Source organism: Prunus avium, chromosome 7, assembly GCF_965620075.1.
Source record: "Prunus avium chromosome 7, drPruAviu1.hap1.1, whole genome shotgun sequence".
NCBI lineage: Eukaryota > Viridiplantae > Streptophyta > Magnoliopsida > Rosales > Rosaceae > Prunus > Prunus avium.
In genome coordinates this window covers 34,270,142-34,297,491 of record NC_142290.1, presented here as the reverse complement: position 1 = coordinate 34,297,491, position 27,350 = coordinate 34,270,142, and the positions used below count along the sequence as shown (strand labels likewise).

Genomic DNA, 27,350 nt, shown 5'->3' with positions numbered 1-27,350 from the left:
AAAGAATGAATGAATTTCCAAAAGAATATGATTACCAAAGACATTGACAATGTTTGTACATCTATCATCAGCACACCAGCAGGAATTATTGTGCAACATATCAACAAAAGACTAACCAATCTAATGGAAACCCCTGTTGTTTCTCAACTTCAAGCTTTGCTGTCAAAAGAGCAACAGGCAATTTGGACTGTAAAGCACGGACGCAAGCAGCAATTTAACATCTAAATTTACATGTAGTCAGTTCCAAGTTCATTACAAAACCAAAAGGAGCAAAAAGATAAATCAAAATAAGGGCCGTTTCTATAAGAAGCGAAGAACATCGTGAATCCTACCTCAGCTATCCCATTCTATCTTATAGCCACCTGTCACAAAATATCAATTCAGCAATATTATGACTGCATGACTTTATTTTGTTTCACACACGCAGGCGCCTTGAAATCCTGGTATTTCCACACTGGTGTGGCCTCAATTGGCAGCATACTATCAGCAGAAGACTCCACAGGAAACAAAGGCTTCTTTCCAGCAGTAGGATTGCCCCTGTTCACGACAGTCAATGGAGAGCCTCTTGCATCCATTTCTTCTTTGGGATTTGCTTGATCCCTGAAGGTGCAAATGCTTAAAGGCAACTTTTTTAGCTTCACCCTTCCCCTCTTTTTACCACTAGTACACACATCATCCCAACTTTTTTCCTTCATCTGACTTGATTCTGCTTCCCCATTATCCATCTCCAATCGACCAGCTTTATCATGTCTATAAGCTTTTTCTTCGGCTTTGTTTTTGTACAACTCTAGAATGGTGCCTTCAACATTGACCTTACCTGCTACTGCATGTCCATTGCAAGCAGGTTCAGGGTTTTGTTCCAACTCAATACCCCCATTGGAAACCCTAACTTTCTCAGAACTGTGCATGATTTTAGGCTTCTTGTGTTTATGACCTTTCGAGTCAGTACTTGATGAATTCTTTGAGATTCTCGGTGAGCTATTTATAGCTCTATGCAACTTTCGGGCCAACTCTTCATCTTTCTTGCAATTCTCAATTGGTTGGTATTTTTTGTACAAAAGCTGAACTGGAACATGCTTCTTGAGCTTGTTCTTTTTCAGGTATTTTTCCTTGCAGCCTACATCTTCAGAAAAAGAGGCAACCAATTCTAAAGCACTCTTGGCTGCAGCCACAGCCTTTGCAGCTATGCCAGCTTTCTCTTCAGCTGCAGCTCTTGCATCCTCTGCAGCCTTAGCTGCAGCAGCAGCAGCTAAATTTGAGATCTCTACCAGCTCCTCAGGTGAAAGGTTAGGGTTATGAGAACTCAATATATTGTTAAGACGTGTGTTAAATTCACTTGAAGAAGGCGATGAAGAGGAAGATGCAGATGCCGAAGCTGATGCTGAAGCTGAAGAAGCAACTAGAGACAGCCATGAAGATCCATCACCATCCGGACTCTGTTTCTTCAATCCAGCAAGCAGACGCTTTCGTGGAGGCAATAAGACATCGGCATCCAAATGATTGACATCACATATGTTAGCCTCCATTGGTCTGCTTCCGATATACCCTTTTACACTGAAATGACAATTACTCTGCACACAGAGAGAATGACCACTCCATCTGCAAAACAATAAGAATTAACGTTAAGCATCAGTTTTGGATAAAAAGGCAAGAACTTCATATGCATGAATACAGATGATTAGGTAAACCCATAATTTTGTGGCATACAAAATCCAAAATCCAAAATCAATTCAACCATTCTTAATATTGGATCACCATACACAGAACCCAGATGGAAAGACGAGAACTTCACATCCAGGTTTGGATGCCTTCAATTTCTAATAAAACCTTAAAAAAAAAAAAAAACAAGCTTAACTAAATCCCAGGTAATTACATAGCTAAATTGAGTTTCTTTTCTTCTTCCTCAATCATCCAAGTAACTTAAAAAAATGAACGAACAGCAGAAAACCGCAAATTATCTTCCCTTTATCCAACCGTCAAACTCTTACCAGGAAGCAAACAAAGCTTCATCAACAAAATCCAATAATTCAACAACAACAACAACAAAAACAACACAACTGAATTACAAGCATCACAAGCACAACAGAATTCAAAGACCAATCTGAATTCATCAAACAAGATCGGAAGCAGACAATCAAACGAATGAGAATCAAAACCAATCCATAATGCTACAAGCTCAATTCATCAGAATTCAACAAATCAATGCAAGTTTCAGCGTCATTACCGATAATTCTGCAAAATTCAATACAACGATCAAAACAGAGATGAAGGGTAAGCAAAAAAATACCTGATCTTATTGCTAAATTTGTCTCCGTTGAGACAAGGAGAGAGATAAACGGCACAGCTGTAATTAGGGTTTTCAGAGAGAGAGAGAGAGAGAGAGGAGAGGAAGAAAAATCAGGGTGGTGAAAGAAAAATGGAAGATGTTGTTTGTGCCCTTTATATATTATTTTGAGTTAAGGACAGAATTTCGATTGGTTCTGGTACTGGTTCTAGAACCCCAAGACCCAAATCCCACAAAAAACCCACCATTTTTATTTTTTACCCATTCACTCTCTTTCTCATCAAACTACGTTTTTGCCACCATGGCATCATCATGTTCATGCACGCATTCATGCTACTGCAATTCAGTCCGTTCAATTTTTATTTATTTATTTATCCCTACCTTTAAATATTAACTAATTTATGAATGTCATGCTATTGTTTAAATCAATTATTTATATTCCTTAAGAAATGTGAATTGATAAAGATTAACCAAATGGGGGCTGCTTGCTTATTAGGTAATTAGGGTTGGACTTGGTTGGACATTTAATGGATTAGTGAGGTTTTTTATTTTTTTTGAAGACCTTTCTTATTGAGAGCGGCGATAACATATTAAACTCACACACACTACACATATACTAGGACTCGAACCCATGACCTTTCTTGAGAAAGCAATTGCGCCAAACCGCTACACTAATTGATTAGTGAGGATTAATTGATGTAAGGCATATAAAATTTTAAATTAATTATGGCCCACTATTGATTTCATGTTGATATATTTTCTCCATGCATATCGCATTTGTGTGCATAACCCTTCCTAAGAGGAGGAGAGGCTCTATGATTGTTTTTTGTGTGTATGTAAATGTTGAATTGAATCATTTCAATTAAAGTTTTGTCCAAATTATGAGCATTGGACACTAACTTACTAACACTTGAGCATGTTATGTTAAGCAAATTACTCATCACTCACCTCCTTTTTAACTTTCCAACATGTCATCTATTACAATTATATAAATTTGTGTCCAAATGTTAGGACTTTTTTTTAAGATAAAAAATTTACAAAGAAAATCTGCGACGGATTTTATCACCGAATTTTTTTTATATATCTTATAGTATTATAATTGGTTGTTTAATAAAATTCTGATTTAAGATGCACTTTTTCATATTAAATTTATAATAATAAAAACTACTATGTCAATATTAAGTTTGTTTTGGACACCCCCCAATGGTGAAAGTGTGTTTGAGCTTTGATCTTCATGACCAAGCTGAGATAAGTAAATTATTTTCCTCTTGGGTAGAATCGTAATTACTCAAGAGGACGTCTGGACATGCCTCCTATACATCATTAATAAGTGAAGTAAAATGGATAACGACTACTGAAATCAAATTACCCGCGGGGAACTTTGACATGTGGCTCCGCAGCCAATCAGAATTCAGAGACACAGCCGTCAAAAGATAAAAGCGGATATACATCGTCCCAAGTACGACGTGTTAGGGTTTCAAGGATCGGGCCACTGACGTCTCAGCTGTGAGTCACCGAATCCAGAGGCCTGTGACTTTATCAAAGCCCGCTCAATCTCACGCCTCTCGACACTCGCGCAAGCGGCAGTTAAAATACAAGTTCAGTTGAAACTGGAGTCTGAAGCCGACCCCGCCTTTTTTCCTTCTCTTTGAAAACCGGCGAAGTCGGAGCTCCGAATTGTTGTCTGATTCGGCGGAACGTCGTCGTCTTGGCAAAGCCCTAAACCCCTAACCGGAAAACCCTAATCAAATTGGTACCCTCAGGTAAGCGATAACAGCATTTCAATTCGATGTTACATTTACTTTAGCTTTTCGAATTGCACAACACGAACATTTTCATTTTTTTGTTTGGTTTACGAGAAAGTGTAGGAAAATAGAAGAAGGTAAAAAATTTCGTTTGCTCTGAGTTATATGGTTAGAAATTATCGGCATTGCAGGAAATGATGAGGGGCGTGAAGCCCTTGCCGGAGGCAGCTTGTAGTTCGATGCGCTCCGGAGTTATCCTGTATGACTTGACGAGCGTTGTGGAGGAGTTGGTCTTCAATAGTTTGGATGCTGGCGCAACAAAGGTAATTACTTTTTGCCATTTAATTTAGTTTGGGCATTAAGCAAGACTGTCATATTTAACTTTGCATTATTGTATTGGTGGTGTAGACATGTGTGGAAATCGCAATAACTAGTGATGAGAGTAACAATGTTTAATCACATTTTTTGTGGTTTCAGGTATCGGTTTTCGTAGGTGTTGGGACATGCTATGTGAAAGTAGTGGATGATGGTTAGCACTAATCTCCTTCATTTGGTTATAACTCTGAGGAATATTTAGGTTTCATGCCTTATTTATGTTCCTTTAATGTTACTTGTAGGATTTGGGATTACGCGTGATGGATTGGTGTTGGTCGGAGAAAGATATGGTAAAGTTATCATTTTCCCTTATAATGTTTTGTAGTCAGTGATTTTAGACTGCAGTTGAAATTAAAATGCTAGTTTTGAATATAGATGCTTGACTTATATTGGTGTATATTTTGTGAATTTGGTATCTGTTGATGGAATAATTGTTCTTTATTTATTGTAAGCAGCGACATCAAAGTTTGATCATTCTTCTGAGATGGATTCTGCACGTGGGAGCTTTGGTTTTCGAGGAGAAGCATTGGCTTCCATTTCCGATGTGTCATTGTTAGAAATCTTAACAAAAGCTTCTGGGAGGCCAAATGGGTATCGCAAAGTCATGAAGGTTTGGGTTCATTGCTCCTTTGAATTTGTTGTTCATAACAGAATTGCTTTTAAGGCTTTATGCAAGTTTGGCTCTGGTTGACTTTCCCTCTATTTTTCTTAGGGATGCAAATGTTTGTATCTTGGAATAGATGATGATAGGAAGGATGTGGGCACTACAGGTAGGGACCTATTACGATTCTTATTGTTTCTATTGAAGCTTGTCAAGTTGTCTCATATTGCATCTTTGTTTATGGAAATGGATGTCAAGTAAGGTTACCCACCAGAAAATTACCTTTGATGGGTCATTTCCATTACATTGCCCCAAATAGATGCTTATTGGAATTTTCCCTGAATAAATTCCATTTATAGCTTTTGATTAATCACTTGGTTCTTCTTGCAGTTGTTGTTCGTGATTTGTTTTACAATCAACCAGTTCGGAGGAAGTACATGCAATCCAGGTACCATTCTGGATCATTTTGTTTTTATGTGGTTTCTATGGGATTGTCCTCAGCAGCCTCAAACAAGATGGTGCAATGCATTAAACTGACTTGATCTGCTTTGTGATTTGTGTTACAAACTGGAAGCCCCAAGAAGGTATTGCATGCTGTCATCAAATGTGTACATCGGATTGCCCTTGTGCACTCAAAGGTTTCTTTCAAACTCATCGACATTGAAAGGTGTCTTCTAAACACATTTTTAATTGAAGAATGTATGGTTGTTCTTTATTTCTTTATAGGTTTAATTACATATTTCACTCTATTTGTAGTGAGGATGAGCTTCTTCGTACAATTTCTTCTCCCTCTCCCTTGGCACTATTGAAAGGGACTGTTGGGATTGAGGTCTCCACTGCTCTTCATGAATTGAACATAAGTGATGGCAAAATAGAGCTTTCTGGATACATATCTAGTCCTTGCAATAGTCCCGCCATTAAGGTAGAAGGATTTATGTACACAATGTAGCTGATTTCTAATTTTTTTCTATTATTAGGATCTTTGTTTCTTATTTTTGAAACATTTATTTTGCAGGCCTTCCAATATGTCTGTATCCATGTCTGTATGTTGGAGTTATTTATCAACTTATAGAAGGAGGATTTACATTTTATTCTTTTGTTCTTGACCTTGACGCTGACAGATATTAACTCAAGGTTCATTTGCAAAGGGCCAATTCATAAATTGCTTAATCAATTGGCCAGTAATTTTGAATGCTGGGATCCGGGGAAGGACGTTGATCTGTCCCAAAACAGGAAACGAAGTAGGCCTCAGTCACTCCCCGCTTATTTTTTGAATTTAAGCTGTCCTAGATCATTCTATGATTTAACCTTTGAGCCATCAAAAACATATGTTGAGTTCAAGGTAAACTTTCTTATTTGACTGTAGATTGTGATCCACTTATCATATATGATATGCAACTCTAACATCATGTTAAACATCGACTTACTGTAATAATATTTACCTATGTGTTTACAATTACTAAACACTTCTTCTTCTTCTTATTCTCTCTCTCTCTCTCTCTCTCTCTCTCTCTCTCTCTCACACATTGGCCAGGATTGGGTTCGTGTACTCACCTTTATTGATAAGGCCATCCAGAACTTCTGGAAGGAAAAGATATCTGATGGTATACCTTTTCCCATGGCTTGTTTCTGAGAGCTTCATTTACTCTTTTTTTTCTGGTGTGAAGACATATTAATGAATCACTAGTTTGGTACAGTGATTTGTAGAAGTGTATTAACCTCTGGGATATTTCTAGGAGAATCTGGTTGTCATGGAGCTGATATGGTTGGAGAAGATCAAATGCGGAAGAAAGGTGACAACATTGTATCTTGAGACAAATTAAGAAACAAATTTTATGAACATTTTCATTTGACACTGAACTGCAATCAATCTGATTCTTGACCCCAAAAAAATTCAAACTGACTATCAGTTTCTGCGATTTCATTTTAGCGATTTCATTTCAGTTTCCTGGGCTCATATCCTTTTTCTTTGGTTGCTAGATTTACTTGATGGAGATTTGTCAGAACTCTCTAAATTTGGGAAAAGGAGGAGCAGGTTACAAATTTATCAGGCTTCTCCTGACCTTATGGAGATGTTAATTAAAGAGGACAGCCATACATCTCAGAGGAGGCATGTCAGAATGTCATATGGATACTTGCATGAAAATACCGAGGACTTAGACGACTTCCAGAAGCAACATATTGAGATTGAATTTGGTCATCATACCGACTATTCTTTTCAATCACAGGATGATCATCTAGCCAAGGTCATGCTCACAGCAACTCCAAAGAAGGAAAAGCATCCTTCAATGCCTGATATCAATTTTTTCTCTGAGGAAGATTATATCATGGAATATAGGTCCGCAGCTGCAGAAGGATCTAGTAATGTGGATGACAATATCTTTAGCTCATCATGGCAAGATGAGCCCTTTAAAGTGGATCCCAGTGTTGCAAATGGTTCAACAGGTAGTGGAGTATCTTGTGGCCTTAATGAATATGGAACCGATGTAGAGTTCATGCAGGATTTAGTACAGCCGTTCCTCAAGAGTTGCTCCTCAAAAGGAAGGTTTCTATCTGAGAGGGATTTGTGTACTGATGGTGGGTTAAAATTTCAATATGATGGCTTTAGGAACAAGAGAAGGCGAGGTGGCTCTTACAACAGTGTAGAAAGTCCAGAAATTGATGGCAGCAAGAGTTGTGATTTCATTTCAAGGACCTTGTGGCCAGAGGAGGAATCAAGTGTTCAGCCCTTTCCCAGTGTTATAACAAAATTTGACCTGTCTACAGAGTTTGATTCTCCATCAAGAGATTTTATAAAGTCAATTCCACGCTATGGGGAGCATTTTGGTGGAGAAAATTCATTCATGAATGCAGGGAACATTGTTTCCTGCCATAAGACCATAATTAATGATTTGTGCTCAGTGACCTCCAATTCCTTATCCCAAAGCACTTATTTGGATTTTGAACCTTTCTCTAATATAAATGCAGTTGAAGGGCATTATAGATCGGTTAAAAGGGATACTGATAAATATTTTGTGGACGGTGAAGAAAAGGACTTCACATTTAGTTATGATATAATATCAAAGAGCTCCAGTCGAGAACACTGCACTACACATACAGACCGTGAACTAGAGTTTAATGATTATGCTGGTTCGAGAAAATTCTTTCAACCACACGATTTAGATGGTGAGTTTTCTCCTGAATGCCCAGATATATTAGCTGATGAGCCAGATTGGTCACGTCAGTATTCGCACTGCAAAGATAACATGGGTATTGACATGTATAAAAGACAAAAAGATCAGTTTAAAGATCAAGATTGTTTAAAGAATCATGTTTCAATAGGAAGATCAAAAAGAAGCCATTCAGCTCCACCATTTTATAGAAGCAAGAGGAGGTACTTTACTTTAAGTCACCCTTTGACAACAACAGCAAGAAAACTTGATGCACAAAACTTCCATAATGAAGCTACTTATCCAGGTACTATTATGTGATTTTCCATTTAAAACTTGGAAATTGATGCAGATTCATGACTAGCTAAAACACCTTTTGTGCAGAAGCTGGCAAGATGAAGGATCTCCATCAACCTCCTAATGGTTGCCATCTAAATTTGAAGCTGAGTGCTGTCGAGGATATATCAGCAGATGACAGGTACGTGAACTCTAATTATTTTCTCGTTACACCATAAGTTGCAGACTTTATCCTCTCAGTCACCAAAATTTACTTTTGGAGCAGATATCAAGAATCTCAAGATTTTAAGGCTGGTGTAAACAAACACGAAGTTGAAATGTCTGAACAGTCTAAATGTTCAGGGATTCAAGCCACTGCTCCAATTAAAGGTATCTCGTTCTTTTATTATTCGAAAAGTGTAATCAATACTTGAATTAGCTTTTGCTTATTATAAAATTACTTCTTTAGCATTTGTTGGACAATATAAGGTTGGTTCTCATCCTTCCTTGCCATGTTTCAGAATTTATCTCCCCGGATCAAGATTCCCTCAATTGTGGAACCAAATGGCGGAATTGCTGTCCCCAGATCATGGTGAGTATTAAATATGTGTAATACATATGTGGACGGTTGAAGCTCAAGATGAGTTCATTGCTTTACTCGTTTGCCACAAAAGTTTACATCCATTTGATTAACTTATTACTGTGAATGTATTTTTTTTTAATAATGCAGAATGCAAGTAAAATACAAGGTCTTCATGATCAAAATAGCATACTTGATATATCATCTGGGTTCTTGCATCTCGCTGCTGACTCATTAGTCCCTGAATCCATCACCAAGAACTGCCTGAGTGATTGCAGAGTTCTTCAGCAGGTGGATAAGAAATATATTGCAGTTATGGCTGGCAGAACACTTGCTATTATTGACCAGGTCCGTTTATTGTATATTTTTTCAGGACATTTGTTTTAAGGTTTAGCTTGGGATTTCTGCTTTTGTATAACTCCACAATATGTTTCTTGGTACATGAGGGGCACCTGCAGTTCACTTATAGATTACAACAAAAGTTTGCATGCATCCAAACGTGTTCTTGCACTTACCCAAAAGTGGCCTTCAGAGAGGAGGAAAGAAACTAAGGATTTTCTATGAAAATCTTGCTCACTCGAAAACTTTATCAGAATAAGTTATAATTGTACATCTTCAAAGTAGATGCATGCATGTAAATATACAGTACGTGCAGCTGTTCTTACAACATAAATTTGAAAAACACTTGCGTTCATATAAACACATGCGCATATGTTTACACAAAATCTCACATGCACACGAGTTCAGCTGGTGTTCTGACTTTGACAGCAATTCTTTTCTACAGCATGCTGCAGATGAAAGGATTCGGTTGGAGGAGCTGCGTCAGAAGGTATTAATATATTTCCTGTTTAAATGTTGGAAATGATTTCTATCATGGCTTATGTGACCAGTTGAATACCTAGGTGTTATCTGGAGAAGCAAAGACGATTACTTTTCTGGATGTTGAGCAAGAGTTGGTATGTAGTGTATCTGATGCTAATTAAGTTTTTATGGTTGGATTCCTTCACTCTTTGATTTTTGTATTTATAATTCAGGTGCTGCCAGAGATTGGTTATCAGTTACTTCATAACTATGCTAAACCAGTGGAAGAGTGGGGTTGGCTCTGCAACATACAAGCTGAAGGTTCAGGGTCCTTCAAGAGGTATTTTACGTGATGTGCCCAACATATTTCTCATTGATTATTAATTTATTAGATTTTTAAAAGAATATACGATACTGGTGTCAGTGTTCAGCATTATGAACATAGCAAATAATTTTGATGCAGGACAGCACAGGCTGGGTGTTTGGGTATAGTTATGGTGAGCTTAGGATGATAGAAATTTTAGAGAACAAAGAAGGTTTAGGGTTGACTTTGTAGAGAAGACAGAGAGATGGGAAAGAAATTAGACACAAAAGAGAGAAGGTAGAAGAGATAACAAGGCACAAAACCTTAAGCAATCACTCAAATTTTCATTCAATTCAAAACTGATTTGGTTTACAGCAGATGGCCTTATTTATAGGCTTCAAATGGAACACTTCATAACTTGTAGAAATAGCAAAAGACTCTTAAGAACCCTAGAATACTCATTAATAATTGGAAGACTCCTAGATACATCTGTTATTTTCTGAGAGAAACAGTATTGTTCTTTTAGCCTGATTTTCTTGGGATTTAACTGTTTCGCAGGAATTTGAATCTCCTGCACAGGCAGCCAACAGCCATCACGCTAATTGCGGTGAAGCACCATCACTTCTCATTTTCAATCCTTCCATTCACCCTCTTCTATGAGCTCAAAACATTTTGAATCAAGATCTTTTACCTTTCTCTGTCATTTGTTTAATTCAAAGTAATGACTTGAAACCCACTGCAAATTCAGTCACTTTTTAAATCACGTTATTGATATGAATTTTTCCTATAAATGGCATGCAGGTACCCTGCATCTTAGGTGTCAATTTATCTGACTCAGATCTTATGGAGTTTCTTCAGCAGGTAATGTAAAGCATGCCTCTATTTCTAGGATGTCTTTCCCCTCTTTTTGTGTTGATGTCTTTTATCATCCCCAACTTTAGTTAACACCAATGTTTGACACATCTTACTGTTCAATCTTCAGCTTGCTGATACAGATGGATCATCAACAATGCCACCATCTGTTCTTCGAATCCTTAATTCTAAAGCATGCAGAGGTAAATGCTGAACCTCCACACTCTCACTAGAGGCAAGCAAGTCTTGTTTAAACAAGGCCCAATTAAGGCCTTTCCCTTGGGTGTAAATGTTTGTATCGTAGAGAAAGTCAGCTTTGAGTTGGTGCTAATATGATTGACAAAACAACCTTAAACTATTTGGCCTCATTTATGCAGTTTCTGCCTGATATAAAATTGCCAGACAAGTTTTGCTTGCATATGAATTTATTACTTACATTTAGATGATTTCTTTTATTCAATAATTTTCCTTACTTTTTTTGTTAGGTGCAATTATGTTTGGGGATTCCTTGCTACATTCAGAGTGTTCCCTCATCGTTGAAGAACTAAAGCAGACTTCTCTATGTTTCCAAGTAAGTGATCATTAGAGGCTAAGAAGGCATCGCATGGATGTGAATGTGGATTGCTGGTGTGTGGGAGGGGTATGATGGCTCATTGAATAACTATGAAACATTTGTTTTGCAGTGTGCTCATGGTCGACCAACAACTGCCCCGCTTGTCAACTTGGAAGCGTTGCATAAGCACATAGCTAAAATGGCATCATTGAGTGATGGTGAAGATCAGTTGTGGCATGGGTTACGTCGACATGAACTTAGTCTCGAACGTGCTGAAAAACGTTTAAGATTGAGTAAAAGCTAAGCTTTACATTCATTCTCATTCTTTGTACCTAGTGTATAACATTCTTCGTACTGATCAAATAAATATGCCATCCCCCCCTTTTTTTTAGAACGAGCATTTTCATTAGAAGAATGATGAATTGTGTCAGTACTTGATTGATTGATTGATCATGCAACTTTCTTTTTCACAAAAAGATTATCAAAAATCCATTTTTATTTAACTTTCTTTTAAGCAATATCTGGGTACTATAGTGATGGTATAACAGACGGTCATGGCAGGGTTTTGCAGCAAAACACAATCATGATAGTTGTTGGGTGCGTGGGTTTTTTTTTCTTTTTTCTTTTTTCTTTTTTTTAATCTTTGGTGTCAAGACAGGAATTTGGTAAACTATGGTTTTCAATCATTTGTCTTGTAGAAATTTAAATGTTTTCTACCAATTGTGAAATTTAGGGTGAAGACACATAACATAACATAATGTTATTACCTCATGTTCAGAAAGTAAACAATCAGACATTATGCGATTTTACTAGTGACAGCTGAAACAGGTGCAAATGTTAAAAAGGGGTCCTTGCTAATCAACATAGATTAACTTTAGCTTCTCTTTTCATTGTAGGGTTGAGATTTTCCATTTCAAGTTATGTCAACCTGCCATTGGAATGACCTAATATCCTAAATTATTGAGGTAATAAGACTCATGATCAACCCAATTATAGTTTTTTTTTTTTTTTTTAAATTTTAAAGAGAGCCCAATTCTAGTATCTAAAACAACTGTATCACGCATTAATGCAGTACTATCCGTCTCCAATTATAACAAGAATGAAGGGAAGAAAGAGAGGATGAGAGGGGTGGAAGAGCTATCAGTACACAAATGAGATTAACTCGACCACTAATTTGATTGCTATGTCAAAATGTTAACTTTCCAAATCAACGTTAAAGACAATGGTGAGAACAAAATTTGAATTTACATTGATTTTGGCTACAATTAAATCAGCAAATTGTACAGTGTGATTTGTGTAACTGATCAAAATAGGAATCGCGTTTAATACTTTCATCCTCCTCCTTGCCCCTTTTGCAATAGAAGCCGTATCAATCGGAATACTAAACAACTACGCGATCTTGAAGAGGATGCAATAGCTCTGCAAATTATTCTATGTTGCTTGAGCAGCAAATGGAGCTTCTAATTCATAATTAACATTTCCATCAACCATCTTCCATGGATGTGTTTGAGCTTCCTTTAATACCAGTGGCAGCACACAAGGCCTTCCAGATGGGGACCAACATTTTCATAGGCGGACGTAATTCCTAGAAAGTGAATTCAACTTTCAAAAGCCAAGTAATAAATGCAAGAACAAGAGAAAAGGAAAATGTTCTTTAAATCAATCACACCTTTCCATTTACCACCTTTATAGCTTATTAAAGAAGTTATGTTAGAACATATGATCAGCACTTTCATCACATTTATCATTTATGCCTCCTAACAGCTTTCCAATAAGATATCTTCTCCAAGTCTTAAGTTAATAAAATGAATTATGTACCTTGAAAACTAACACCAATTCTGCTTCCCCGTGTACAATGAAAGACAGGCTCCAAAAACAAGTAACTGGAGTCACACATTCTAGTAGCACAGGTTTCAAAATCTTGTCCATAGGAACGAACCGACGAATAATCTTTCCACTGTATGGATAAAAAAGGAGGAAAAAGAGACTATTAGGAAACATTTGACTATACAGATCTCTAAAGTTAACACTCAAGTACAAATAATTTATACATGTAGTCCCTCCAAATTGAAAATTCACACACATAATGTAAACAACAAAGAAAATATTCATAAAATAAAAATAGAAGCTACCTCACATAGTGAGTCTCTAGTTGAACTCCAAATGCTGGCATAACCACAACGGACTCTGTGATTAATACATTAAACGGGTTAAAAAGATGACAAGAATAGTTCTTAAAAAGAAATAATAGTACAGGAAGTGCTCTATAGCAAACCTTCTTCTAATTAGGGAAACACACACACACACACACACACACACACAAACACAAGAAGTAGCATCAGAGGACCAAAAGCCCCATCACTTGGATCCTCACCTTTCTCAACACTCTTCCGAAGCAACTTTACAAGGAATGCATCTAACAAGAGACTCCATAAAACAATGATCACTGATTTCTCCTGTTATTTGTAAGATCATCATGTCAAGTTTCTTATTATACAAATCGGAATTTCAGATACCCAATACATTTTAATAAAACAGACATATAAAGTCAATCATAAAGTTTCTTTCAAGAACATGTATTTAATAAACCAATCCGAAATTGTACAATGGAAAATGGTAACTAAAAGTCTCTACCAATCTAATCCCAAGTTCCTAAGCTCATAAATTAAGCTTTGGATGTTCCAATGAATGGGTAGGCATATACTCAGTAGGACCTCAAGAGTAAAGATATAAACAGAAGAACATATAAAAAGCCTTATACTAGATATATGAAATTAAGAGGATAAAGGCATACCTTAACCAAGAAAAGGTAGAAGGCGGTAGCTAGAATAATGAGAGCGAAGAAGTATACAAAGAAACCCTTTGCACCACTCTTTCTAACAATGATGTGGTGCACGTCAACTGCTTCACGAGGCCACTTACAATCATGTAAATATTTATATCTTGAATTAGTTGATGCACCCACCATTCCCCCAAACTTAAAGTTTCATATAATTGTGCCCTTATACTTTCCTCTGCATATTCACAAAAGTACCAATTAGTAACATTGCAACCAAAAATACAAGAAAGAAAATCTTAATCAAGATAAATGTGTCAACCAGTGAAGCTTAATTTTAACATGAAAGTGTTTTTTACGTTACACTGTAAAGCTCCCACCATTTTTCTTTTTGGGACAATCTGTAAAGCTCCCAATTGACTCAGCCAGTCCAAAATTTAAAAAAATAAAATAAAGAAAAATGAAGCTACCAAGAACATTGAATTGCAGCATTGCCACTGAGCCCCAAATTACAATGCTTTAGCTATATCTCCACAATTGAGCAATCTTACAAGCATTTCCAGCATATAAATTGATGACTTTTACCCGCACTTTATATGAAACAATTAATAAAAGAAAAAAAGAAAAAAACCCAATCTTCCTTATCGGCAAAAAGATATATACTTGTGAACAGACACGAAGACAGAAGATCAGTAGATCAGTAGAAGGCTCTGTGTTGTTTCCATGGATTTGGCACTGCATTGACATTGATATTACAATGCCAAATCCAGATTCCATGTCTATTTGCAAATTTATTTCAAAATGGCCCAAATCAACTTACCCGAGACGAAGTCCACTTTGAACCTCAATGGCGATCCGAAACCTGGCCCTGAAGCATCTCAAATTCTATGCCTCCTTCTCTCTTCTGCAAACCCTAATTGTTAAATCATGGAAGACGATGACTGTGATACGCAGGTCTCCGTGTACGATGAGAAGAGAGAGAGTCTGCTGAAAGCCCTAATTCGAAACTTGTTGGAGCTGGAGCACTCTACCTTCGTACTTTACCACCATTTTCAGCTGCTCACTAACTAACTTGTGTTGCATTATTTTGCAATGCAATTTGCAACCATATAATATAAATTAAATTAAATTATAAGTTATAACTACGTATTTGTAACAATCTAATACATGTGAGGTGATGTGCTCAACTATGTGAATAATGAATATTAATTGTAATTAATTAAAAAACCTATGTTCATTAGTAAATTTAATTCTCAACTAATAGCTATTAAAAGGAGTCATATATCAACATACATATTAAATAAGGTTGATATATTCACTAGACCCGTAAATGCATTGTAGGCTCCACATATATTTAGGCTTGGAAATCAGTTATTGCGTGTAGATTACTACTGATCATAACATGGTTGTACTTTAAAAAACAAGAATGAATGACAGTTTAAACTATTAATTTACTTTACGAGAAGAGAAATTCAAACTTGGGTGTAAGGGTACAAATTCATTGCCCTAGCCAACTTACATCTGCTTAAGATGGTATTATGCCCCTATAATTTTTTCAATATTCAATAAAATCCTCCTCGTAAAATCACACAAAATAGAGAAAAGGGCATCACATAAATTACAGAAAGGGGCAGCTTAAAAAAATAAAATAAATAAATAAATAAGGCAGCTCAGAGTCAGAGTCACGGATAAGAGAAGGAATTGGTACATTTTGTCCCCCAACAATTGATACCAGTCTTGTTTTTTCTTTTTGCTTTTTTGGTGATTAAAAAAAATTAGGATAAAATTGGCTACTTTCATCACCAGCACCAGGGCAAACCCATAATATCGAGCTGGAAAGACTTACGTGTGGCACCCAACTGACAACTGCCACCTGCCATCTGCCACCTGCCACCTACCACTGGTATGGATTGATGTAGGAAATTACAGATTGAGCATCAATGAGGACTGCTGATGGTAAGACTCGACTGGTGGATAGAAACTCTCATGTAATGGAGATGGTACTTTTTTCTATCCCCGGCGAATAACGCAGTGACAAGTAGGATAAATTTTTCACGTGTCATTGTGTTATTAGCCGGGGATAGCAAAACAGTACTATCCCAGTTATAGGTAAGTTTTTTTCCGACCAGTGAGACTACACACAGTACAGGGACCTTACCAACTGAATCAATTGATGCCGGTCTTTAATCATTGATTAAGAATGTTACAAATTACAATAGCAACCAGGGGTCTAGTGGCAATTAAACATTTTTACATTCCAGACCCCAACTGATCAATCAAAATAACGCTGGTGACCTTTTCATAATTGCACCTACGCCCCTCACGCCAGTGAATGCAATGATTGCACTCAACCTTCATTTTCAAATGGCAATGACCTACTTTTTCTTTCTTTTTTTGGTGAAAACCTACTTTTCTTTCTTTTTTTGGTGAAAACCCACTTTTTCTTTCTTGAAAGACCAAACTTTATGTCATCTTTTCCATGATCCATTCCTTGAAATGGCAAAATATTTAAACAGACTTAAAAAACCTAAAATCTTTCCTTGGAAACAAAGATATATCATCAAAGTAGAAATTAAGTAGATATCACCAAAGGGTTCTCAGCATTAAACATCTGATGTTCATTCTATTAACAATAACAAGAGGCAATGCAAAGATTGATCAGTCAAGACTCAAAACACAATCCCAACAGCAACTTTTCATATGTCATGCTAGACTAGTATATCACTATTATATCTATCTATCTAACTCTCCACTTAAACTCAGCTGGAACCATAAACTCTGCTGCTAAGGTTAGGCTTCGTATGTCGCCATATTCAAACAGGACCAAACTCGATCTTGGAAATTGACAGATGAATGTCATCCCGTCATGCCGTAGTCTTCTGCCTGCTGAAAAAGATTATAGTTGCCTGCTTCGATCTTTCCAGTCATGAGGTCATTTCCTACAAACATAAATACCGTTTCTGTTAAGAGTTTCACAAATTTCTAAAATTCAATGCATGTATATTTTGGATGTACTTAGGTAAGAGAGCTAGGGGGAGGGAGCGCACTGACTTAACTTCTTTACCTAAATCAATTGACAGAATGAATTTCTATCATCTTTGTTCATCCAAAGAAAAAAAAAATCACCGAAAACATTGCTGGCTTATTCTCTTAACTTAAACTTTTTCAGCTGAGAATGATTAAAGCTCTAATCAAATTGATTTAAATTTCAGTTGTTGACGTATCAGATAGTAAGCGAAGAGTCAGAAAGAAAACTTAATATAATAACTTACTTGAGTTTGATAGCACTTCATCATAGAATGACATTTCGCTTATATGTCTGGAAGTCCTTAAACCGCTGTTTGATGGGAACATTTTATCTGTCTTCGTGGTCTGTGGATCCAAGAAATGCAGGTCAGAACTTATCTCAGGACTCTGGAAGCACAAATCTTCAGTCCTTTGAGCTGAGTTCTGCTGGGACTGAAACAGTTCCTCTGGTCTTGTTTTCTTGTCCTTTGGTGAGTCCACTTCTGTCTCTACTTCTGATTCAGCATGGTTACATGCTGCATTTTGTTGCTTCCTTTTTGATCGAGCACGCCGGTTCTGGAACCAATTGTAAACATTTGTTTCAGAAATTTGCCCGTGCTGGCTCAGTTCAGAGGTTATCTCTTTGATCTTTTGCTTGCTTGGAGTTCCATTCCCTTGTTCAAATAAGCGCTCCAGAATTTGTAGCTGCACAGGTGTTGGAGTCCATCTCTGTCTGGCAGTAATTTTGTGTCCTGCAGATGTCATCAGCGGGTCGCAGTACAGATTTCCCATCCGGACACCTGATAGAGCAAGTGCACAAGTTTTGTTCAAATCAAATATGGTGTCATTTCAGATACTATAAGCTAATAAATTCTCTCCCCTATGGAAAGATTATCAATGCTTTCAAAGTACGATACGATAAACAGAACAAAATTACGGGTAGTATCCTAATAACTTCAACAGAACTAGTTGAATTTTAAGATCAGTTTAGTTTCAGTTTCAGAAAGAGAATGAAATGACAATGTGGCATGTGATTGTTGCAGAAAGAATGATCACATAGAGTCACACTCTCTACAAATCCTATCACACATGCACTCCTCACCCATGTATGCTCAGTAAAAGGTATTGAGTATGTTCTTCTGTGCAAGGAAAAGCAAGCAAAACAAATTGGCTGAAGAAATGACTGACTGATCTGAAAACTACACAACAAATTTCAGAATGTGTATGATCCAAATAAAGTTTAGAGGAAAGAGTTCAAGCCCATGTGCAAAATAGAATGGAGAAACCAGATGATACTCTCCAATCATATAACATTGTTGCTTTTAGAGTAAGGTTGAAATTCAACCAACCCAAAAAAATTGAAATTCAAAATAGAAAATTAGCAGCTTTTCCCTGTGATTTATGCCGCCAAATTTGGAGAAAGAAGTTCTCTTAACAAACACCAAACAAACTAGAGATCAATGGTAAGAAAGATCAACCAAAATGAGGCCCTCCCAAAAAAAAAGTGAGAAATGATAGACTAACCAGGCTGGGAAACAAACAAGCATCCATAATCATGCAAAAACAAAGCCAGAAATGATACTAAAAAGAAGAAAAAGAACAATAGACTCCAACTCCAAGGACAAATTGACAGGCATGATATGAATTCCAAACTAAAAAAGGCCAAAGCTTTGGGAAAAAGAAAATTCCTTCATTTGGAAAACGACAAAAGAATCAGAGAAAGACCCATCACAGAACAAAAACAAAGACTACGATAAAAATTTAAAAAAATTTAAAAAACTAGAAGAGAAACAGAACAGTGAGAACAGAGAGACCTGCAAGATCTTGCTGGGCTGTAAGGTTCTTGTGCATCTCAACAAGCTGCTCACAAATGGAGGCATAAACAGCAATTTGCTTGCGAAGAGTCTCCAATTGCTCATCAGTCATCACCTTCACATACAACACTCCTCCATTCCCATTCCCATTTGCCTGCCCATCCATTTCATGCTCTTTCTGTTGCAGCTTCTCCCACTCCATCATCCTCAAAATACCCACAAACACACAACTCTCTCTCTCTCTTTCTCTCACTCACTCTCTGCGTGTTCAAACTGAGACAGTGCTTGTTCTTAGCAAAGAAGAAGAACAAAGATAACGAGAAAGTAAAGAAAGAGACAAAAAGAGGCAGATAAAATATAAAGACGGGGGCCGGAGAGTGTAGAAAAAGAAAGAATTAGTGGGTGGGTGCAGTGTTCCCATGTGTGTGCTTTAGCATTCATATGCTGTTCCTTCTTCTTCTTTTTTCCCTTTAAAAAATAAGTTTTTTTAAAAATAGTTTTCTCGGATCCTAAGAAATCTGTGATTGATAATAAATATGATTTACCTACCCATTTTACATATGATTTTCATTTGTAATAATCAATCATCATATCTTTGTTTTGGAAGAAAGTACAAATAAAGAAACTCAAGCAAATAAATTTGCGTAATTATCGAGTTACCACAACTCATCACACATTGAGTAAACTGCAACCCATAATTAACAGTGATTTGTGTCTTGTCTCTCACTCCTATTAGGATCAGTAACGAGTTTATTTCTTAACAAGTAAAATAAAAGAGATAGACACATAAAATACATCCCTAAACATACTTAACGGTTAATATGTAATTATAAACCAGACACATAAAAATTATACGTAGAAACATGAGCGTATATATTGAAACATTTCTCTAAGAATTTAAAGTAGCATGATGGGAGGGAGGTAGTAGGCCCAGTAAAGAGGAAGAGAGAGAGTGACATTCCTAGTTAGTGCACTGTGCGCCGCATAAAGAGAGATGGATGGACATGGATGGATAGATTCTTCAATCTTGGTCTTGGTCTTGGAGCACCGTGCTCTGCTGCGCAGCTGCTGCTACAGTACTTGTACTGCCACTTCTATCTGATATTATGTGATTTTTCTATCCGAGCTTGTTCTTCTGTCACTTCGTCCGACAAACTTCATTTTATTGTACAAGAACCAGATAACCCATCACTCTCTCACATAAAAAGTGAGCCAGTACTTTCTTGGACTGGATTTTCTCTTCTTCTTTTATTTTTCATGACTTCTAGGGTTAGCTGAGTTTTAGGTTAGGTCCAAGACCAATTAGCTTGCACAAATCATTCGTGTCTAATTTAAGGATTCAACATGCTTCAATGCTTTGGACAATTTGGATTGAGATTACTAACAGGTTTAACCTCAAACGTACTATTATGAGATATTTCACATCACCGAGTGACATTGTCATATACCGCAAACCACATGGATTATTTGTAAAATGTGGCCAAACTGCTCAATACTGGTATTTTTGCTAAGGTTATTGATAGTTAATGTGATCTTAGTTGCACATGAGCACTTGAATAAGAACCCAGATGTAAGTTTAGTACAAGGGTTTGGCTTCTACCTGTCAACATATATAAAAAGGTTTTTCTTCTTCCTTGAAAAAACACAAAGGTTTTTTCTTCACATGCATGTGATCCACAAATTCATGTGTGCCATGACATGATGTGCATTTAAATATAGAGGAAAATGTAAATGAAGTGTATTTGGAACAGAATCCGTGCTTTGATGCTGCCTTAAAAAAAAAAAAAAAAAGTTGTGACTAATGCATTCATTTGGTCTTTGGCCTAATCATGTTCATTGTTTAATTTCTCCAGGAAAAAAAAAATTGACTAGGATTTGAGTTTAGTACAAGCAAATGACATTGTTTTATTTATTAAATGTTACAAATTAGCCTCATTAGAATTTAGGAGACATTGCACGTGCACCGTCACCACCGGGTCAAAAATTGAGGGCGACCCGACCCACGGCAGAAAACTATGTAAATTTGATCATGCTGCTGAGGCTTAGAAACCATTCATTTAACATTTGATTCTTCCACAGTTGGTCTTAGTTGAGGGGTTGGTTGGCTATGGATAACCACTTCTTGTCCCTTAATTTGATTTGGCATTTAAGCCCAAGAAGAAGGTGTGTTTGGTTTGGTGTGGTGCTTGTTGCCTGTATTTATCTCCAAGATCCCAATTTGACCAAGCAAGCGTTTTGGGCACAAGGAAGGGGAGGAATTGGTGCAATTTTCTTTGCTGAATTCAAAACGCACTCATTTTTCAACCATGGGCTGCTAAGGGTCAAGTTAAAAGTGAAGGATTCTAACAAGAGTGGGACCAATCTTAGCTGCTAGTTGAAAATTCATAATGATCATCCACCACTAATTATTTTTTTTTGGACAGTTTCAATATTCTAAACTACCATAATGTATCGGGAAGGGATTCAGTGCAAAGGTGTAGGCACATTGCCTTGACCAACTGACTTATCCGATATATGTAATATATTTGTTTAGGTTTTTATTGGCTCAACCTTCTGGTCAGATAAAAAACTTGAATCCAAGTTTTCATGGGCCTGTACTTACTTGGGTTCTAAGTTATAACTGAGACATAACAGTTGGGTGCACCTAACCCTATTAGTCCAATTCGGAATGAACACAGATAACCAAACAATAATATACAGGAACTAAATCCCATGCTTCTTGTTAATATTATAGAACACACTATTGTTAGAGAACACAAAAACAAACAAGTTGCTCCAACAAATTGGATATGAAGATTTTCTCTGAAAGGAAAAGAGAAAACTAAAATACATGTACCCAATGTACACACTACATATTTGTATAACTCCAACCACTCAACCTATTTCCTGTCTCAAAAACAAACACAAAGAAGAAGATATATACAAGCATATGCAATCTCCCATGAACACTCAAACTATACTAAACAAACATCGCAGTCCATGTAATCATGTATTTACTTGCTTCCGTATATATAAGCCACTGACTCTACTAAAAAAAGCTTCAAACTTGCACTCCATCATAACTGCATATCATCCAAAATTTCCTGAACAAGATCTTCCATGATCAGGATTTCCATCTCTCTTCCCAGAGCATTAATGTCATCGTCCATCAGTCCCGACCAAGGACTCGATCCAAGATCCCGGGAGACCATGTCGTCAAGTGAGTAATAGGGTCCATCAGTTGGAGGGTGTAGGCGCTCACGGATAATTTGCCACACACAATTTAACAACTTCTTACCACGTAAAGGTGGCAGCACAGAGGAACTTATAATTTTTCTCCTAAACTTGGACATGCTTATAGGTGGTCCAAGAACAGTTGAAAGAGCTTCGTTCAATAAATCACGTAACACCTTGTGGTCTACCTTTTCATTGTGATCGTTTGCTGAGCTATCATCTTTCTTGGCCAATTTTTTGTGAGATTCTTCCACTTCTTCGAACACTGAGTTGCTGATGGGCTTTGAAAATGTGTCCCATTTCGCTAATGATTTCTCAAATGACCCATCATACAAACCACAAGCAACAAGCAAATCTCGTATGTAAGCCTCTGCTGGGTCCTCTAACCCAACCATTTCAGTCTCGACCACTTTCTGTTCATCTTTTATGTCCTCAGGCTCATCAGACTCAAGTTGATTCAGTTGCCTTCGCAGCTCTGTAAAATCAGCATCAGACAATTAGATGATTATGTCACTTGTCAGTTTACACTTCTGTCTAATTTCATAGCAGTCATTCATGCCTCATAAACACAGAAACGTATACAATCACAAAAAGTAAATTTAGGAGTAATGTCCAGTAAACAATGCACCACCACATTCATACTTATCACCCATTTGTCACTTCAGAACAGAGTGCTTAGAAAGAAACATCTGTACCATTCAGATTATCGCTGATGTCTCTGAAAGCCTGAGGAACAATATTATCCTCTCTTGGAGTTGCAGGAGTTGATATTGGACTAAGATAATCAGTTGGCCTCCAGAAATCTTCCCTAGCACTGCTGCAAACAGATGCAGGACTAGGAGGGACCTCAGTGAAATTCTCCTAAGACCATGTGAGAAAATATACTTAGATCAAAGAACTACAAGAGATGGAAAGCAATTGAATCCATTGATTCATTGATGAATTAGTAATATGCATAGATAAGATAAAGTATCCTCTTACATGTCTCTCTCCGGAGTTCATAACCACTGTTGGCCCACTCATGATATCCTTCATAGGATAATGGTTACGATGTGATTCCGCAATTGATTGAATTTTTTTGCCAAACAGTCTTCCCCTAAGAATAAAACTGTATCTGAAATTGGAAACTTTTTCTTTAAAATTAAACCTTTCTTTCTTCTGATGTTTCATCTCCGTGGACATGTGGTCAATGCCTTCATGCTTCCTCTGGATGTGAGCACCAGTTAAAACATGACGGTCCTCCAGAAGAAGTTTCCCAAAAGATGTTCCGGGTACTGGGGCTGATAAAGACCTAATGAGGTTTCTAGGGGACAACTCTCTATCAAGCACCTCATTATCATGTGGTCCATGTCTGAATGATCTTGTTTTTTCATGTTCATCTTTCACTATTCCCCTTTCCCAGCAACTCATGTCTTTTTGAGCTTCCAGAGTATCTCCCACTTGTTTTAGTCTGACCCTTTCATTGTCAAATGCAGATAACCTAGAGCTTCCAGAAACTAATACAGGAACACCAAGATCTGTTTCTCTTTTCGAAGCACTTCTTAGTCTCTCTAAGAAGATCCTTCTAGTATCTCTATGTATGAATTCTGGGGAACCTGGTCCATTGAACTGAATTTCGCTCCTGTATGATTTTGTTGATTCTGACCTGAGCAAATTCATTCCAAGGTCCCTAGTTACACTTTCTCTAACCTGGTTTGCTATGTGTCGAGCAATTTTCTTAGGAGCTGATGGCTGTTCACTATATGGGGTCTCGACTCCACTTCCTCGGACAACAGAACCCCTTTTATGCATTTTCCCTTGCAGTTCACATTTTAGCCGTTCCTTCACCTCCTCAAGAAAATCTTCTATGCCACCCCTCTGCTCTAAAGTGTTTGAAGAACCTATCCAAGTCTCTTCCTGATTACAAAGTCTGTCAGGACCAGGTTTTAAGATAACTATCCTTGTAGGAGCAGAAGATGCGTCCAATCTCTTTTTAGAACTCATTGAAGATTGCTCAAAGTCTAAGCTCATGGTTCTTCTGCTTCTTGAAGAAAAAGGTCCCTCATGCTCAGCTGGGAATAATTCCGTCTTATCTCCACGACATTGCAAAACACCTCCTTCATGTGAGATTGTTCTTACTGCATAATCCTTAGGTTCTACAGTCTTCTCAATTACCAAACGCCCTGAAAGTGCCACCTTTTCCTTGTTGAGGTCCTCTTGACCAAGCAAATGTCCTGAGGTGCTGTTAACTTCAACAATCCTTGAACATTCCCTAAACCTGGCAGCTTGCCATGCTTCAAATTCTTTCTTGAACTTTTTTAGTTCCTCCTCTTGAGGATGTTCTTTACGCCTTGGATTTTCAATTTTCTGGTCATCACCCCACCTAGTGGCATCTCTATTGTTATTATGATAATAAGAATCAAGATCGATCTGCCTGGAGGAATTTAAGTTAGAAGAGACATGAGCAGCTGAGCTCCTTCCATTCGTTTCCTTCTTTGAAGATTTCATTCTCCTATTTTCACTCTTTTCCTCAATAGGCTGAACTGCAGATTTTGTATCCAATGGAAACATATCCATCCCCATGAGTCGGGCCACAATGTTTGGTGCATTTTGTCTGGTACTTGAATGTTTTGATATTTCCTCATTGATCAATTTCTTCATTGAACTTTCAAGAGGATAATTCTTTTTGGACCAATCTTCTTCAATCTGATACAATACAAGTATTGAAAATTCATCACAAAAATACAATTAAATGTGATTGGAGACAGAGAGACAGAGAGAGAGCACTACACAAATTTTTTTATAAAGGATATTCTGATCACTCATTGAACTAAGTAGCTGGATTTGGAAATTTACTCAAAAAGTCTGACATGATGCAATTTGGTAGAAGAAACACAGTATGAAAGAAGAAAATATTTATAAAGAAAGATCACTGATGCATACAAGAAATCAGATTTTGTTATACAACCCGAAAATGCATGATTACAACAAAAGTTTAGTCCCACCTAATTAGAAGCAGATCCTTCCTGTAACGACCAAATTTTTTTACTAATTCAAGTAGCAAATGAGTTTTACAAATTTGAGAAAAGATGCATAGAGAAAACCCAAAATAGTCCTACTGTGAAACTCAGAAAAATTCATACCCAAGACTCACAATGTACCATGTATCACAAGAATCATATTACAAACAACCGGAAACACCACATTCTCATGACTCTGAGAGCGCAGCATCCACAGAATCAAACCACCTAAGCCACAGGACATGCAACAAGAAGGCATGTGATGAAAAATTACCGGTAAATCTCCCACATCACAATAGCTCTGAGGTTCTACTTGCAGCTCCAGGCTATTTCGTGGAGCTTCCAGGCCTGCAATGTGTTCAAACAGCCTACTGTTTCAGCTGAGTAAGTAAATAGACATAAACAGTTCAACTATTCAAGTTAATATCGTGATTCTTTTGTCTCAATTGTCTGAGAGAGAACCATTTGTGTCATTCACAAGTGGGACCTTCCTTCCCATACACACTTTAGACTTCTTTTTGTTGCATAGAGAGAACAGTAAAACTCACCGCCATCATGCTTCTTATGAGTAAAAAGTTTTCTGGCCATGCTGCCCTGATTGAAATCAAAAAGGTGCAATAAGCCTCCTCCCATGCAGCCACAAGATCTACCAGAAGAATATCATTCCTTTTGCAGTGCTCTGTGTCTTACCCCATTCGTACCGGAATTAAATGCCTTTTATCCATCAAAAGAATAAGCTGGCACTTTAAGCAGTCTGTTCATAGCCTGAAAAACCAAGATAAGCCCAGATTTCACTTGATGAGTAACCTCCCCTTATGGGTTTCTCTTTTACAGTACAAAAAGCAGACTTTACAGCGAAACGAAATGAAGGGCCAGCCCAGCACACAAAGTTATTAAAATAAGAGAGCAATAATTAAAAATTGCTTCAATTCATCAATTGCTTTCCATGCAAACAAAAAGTTAAAAACCCAGAAATTAAAATACGAACAGAGAAATATCAATCCTAATTCCAAACAAAGTTAATCAGAAAAAAAAAAAAAAATTATGCACATTTTGTGAAACACATGAAGAACATAAACAGAATTCATCTATCAATTCATAACCATTAGACACAAGAAACCCAGTAACTGTTTAGCTCTGAAAAATGCAGGGAGCTAAAGAAACCAAACTTCCTGAATCTATATGATTTCTGTTGAGTGTGTGAAGGAACCCATATAATTCAAAGCTCTATCTCACCGTTTTCTGCACTTGTTTCTCGGCAACCAAACATGCCAATGGGTTTCTGACGTTGAGAGAGACCAACAGAAATGTCAGTTTCAAAAAAAACAATGATGATTTTATGAGGGAATTTGAATTATATGGAAATGAGTGTGGGAAATTAAGGATGGAGAAAAAGTCTTTTTCCTGTAACACAAAAGTATGAGAGAGATATCAATGAGAAAATGAACGGAAATTCAAAGCTACGAGGAGTTTTGAGTACGGTTGGATCTTTTTAATATAATAATGATAAAAATATCTTCAATAATTATAATAATGCGGAACAGAGAAAGCTACTGCTTTTGTCACTGGCTGGAATGGAATAAAACGACCAGAAAGGGAAGCTTCCATTTGCTACACAATATCTTCTTTTGTTAATTTTTTTTAAGTAACTTTTAAAGTTTCCGACATAGGTGAATCGGTATGAATTTGATTGAAATTTTTACCCCTATCCTAAAAAGTAATATGAATTTGTATTTCCCAATTTAACCGAGCCTAACAGCGTAGCCATGTGAGTAAAGATAACTTTATTCTTGTCGGATGCAACTAACGATTTATAATTTAACGGTTTCTCAGACTCAGTTACCACATGCACAATGCTAACTAACATTCATCTTACATGACATATGACAATGCCATTCAATCTAATAATCTCGTTACACTAATTGTATGTGCTTCGAGAACTAGTCAAGTTTAGAAATTCCGATATCCCGAAATCATAGGGGAAAAAATAAAGAAGAAGATTAATAGCATACCCAATTAAAC

At 37.0% G+C, this 27,350-nt stretch overlaps 5 protein-coding genes across 8 annotated transcripts; 1 reads left to right on the top strand and 4 right to left on the bottom strand.

Moving 5' to 3' along the window:
• Positions 1–6: 6 nt before the first annotated feature.
• LOC110748921 (PHD finger-like protein) lies at positions 7–2,495 on the bottom strand. Its single transcript, XM_021948902.2, has 2 exons — positions 2,288–2,495; positions 7–1,599 (listed from the first exon to the last, which is right to left on the bottom strand). Exon 2 carries the CDS (start codon positions 1,524–1,526, stop codon positions 390–392), a length of 1,137 nt encoding a protein of 378 aa, XP_021804594.1. The 5' UTR covers positions 1,527–1,599; positions 2,288–2,495; the 3' UTR covers positions 7–389.
• Positions 2,496–3,692: 1,197 nt separating this feature from the next.
• Positions 3,693–11,914, top strand: MLH3 (MUTL protein homolog 3). Of its 4 annotated transcripts, none has more exons than XM_021948874.2 (26): positions 3,697–4,047; positions 4,221–4,352; positions 4,507–4,558; positions 4,647–4,694; positions 4,860–5,014; positions 5,117–5,174; positions 5,396–5,453; positions 5,580–5,672; positions 5,762–5,927; positions 6,021–6,036; positions 6,127–6,347; positions 6,540–6,609; positions 6,703–6,798; positions 6,986–8,461; positions 8,539–8,632; positions 8,717–8,820; positions 8,952–9,022; positions 9,161–9,358; positions 9,795–9,839; positions 9,913–9,966; positions 10,045–10,151; positions 10,674–10,722; positions 10,917–10,976; positions 11,098–11,170; positions 11,453–11,538; positions 11,651–11,914. In XM_021948874.2, the coding sequence occupies exons 2-26, from the start codon at positions 4,224–4,226 to the stop codon at positions 11,822–11,824; spliced, it is 3,753 nt and encodes a 1,250-aa protein (XP_021804566.2). In that variant the 5' UTR covers positions 3,697–4,047; positions 4,221–4,223; the 3' UTR covers positions 11,825–11,914. The 4 variants fall into 4 exon arrangements, 2 of the variants coding, with proteins under 2 accessions (XP_021804566.2, XP_088100248.1); XM_088244122.1 differs by having other exon boundaries at positions 3,698–4,047; positions 6,742–6,798; XR_015825645.1 differs by lacking the exons at positions 11,453–11,538; positions 11,651–11,914 and having other exon boundaries at positions 3,694–4,047; positions 10,674–10,833; positions 11,098–11,172.
• Positions 11,915–12,672: 758 nt separating this feature from the next.
• LOC110748903 (phosphatidylinositolglycan-like protein) lies at positions 12,673–15,392 on the bottom strand. The gene is made up of 6 exons (XM_021948875.2): positions 15,117–15,392; positions 14,315–14,534; positions 13,895–13,976; positions 13,653–13,707; positions 13,339–13,477; positions 12,673–13,105 (listed from the first exon to the last, which is right to left on the bottom strand). Exons 2-6 carry the CDS (start codon positions 14,486–14,488, stop codon positions 13,004–13,006), a joined length of 552 nt encoding a protein of 183 aa, XP_021804567.1. The 5' UTR covers positions 14,489–14,534; positions 15,117–15,392; the 3' UTR covers positions 12,673–13,003.
• Positions 15,393–16,877: 1,485 nt separating this feature from the next.
• Positions 16,878–19,491, bottom strand: WOX13 (WUSCHEL related homeobox 13). The gene is made up of 3 exons (XM_021948828.2): positions 19,117–19,491; positions 17,569–18,102; positions 16,878–17,235 (listed from the first exon to the last, which is right to left on the bottom strand). The coding sequence occupies exons 1-3, from the start codon at positions 19,319–19,321 to the stop codon at positions 17,153–17,155; spliced, it is 822 nt and encodes a 273-aa protein (XP_021804520.1). The 5' UTR covers positions 19,322–19,491; the 3' UTR covers positions 16,878–17,152.
• Positions 19,492–21,795: 2,304 nt separating this feature from the next.
• Positions 21,796–26,837, bottom strand: TRM26 (RB1-inducible coiled-coil protein). Its single transcript, XM_088244114.1, has 6 exons — positions 26,565–26,837; positions 25,877–26,093; positions 25,603–25,676; positions 23,311–25,014; positions 23,025–23,190; positions 21,796–22,804 (listed from the first exon to the last, which is right to left on the bottom strand). Exons 2-6 carry the CDS (start codon positions 25,959–25,961, stop codon positions 22,173–22,175), a joined length of 2,661 nt encoding a protein of 886 aa, XP_088100240.1. The 5' UTR covers positions 25,962–26,093; positions 26,565–26,837; the 3' UTR covers positions 21,796–22,172.
• Positions 26,838–27,350: the final 513 nt, after the last annotated feature.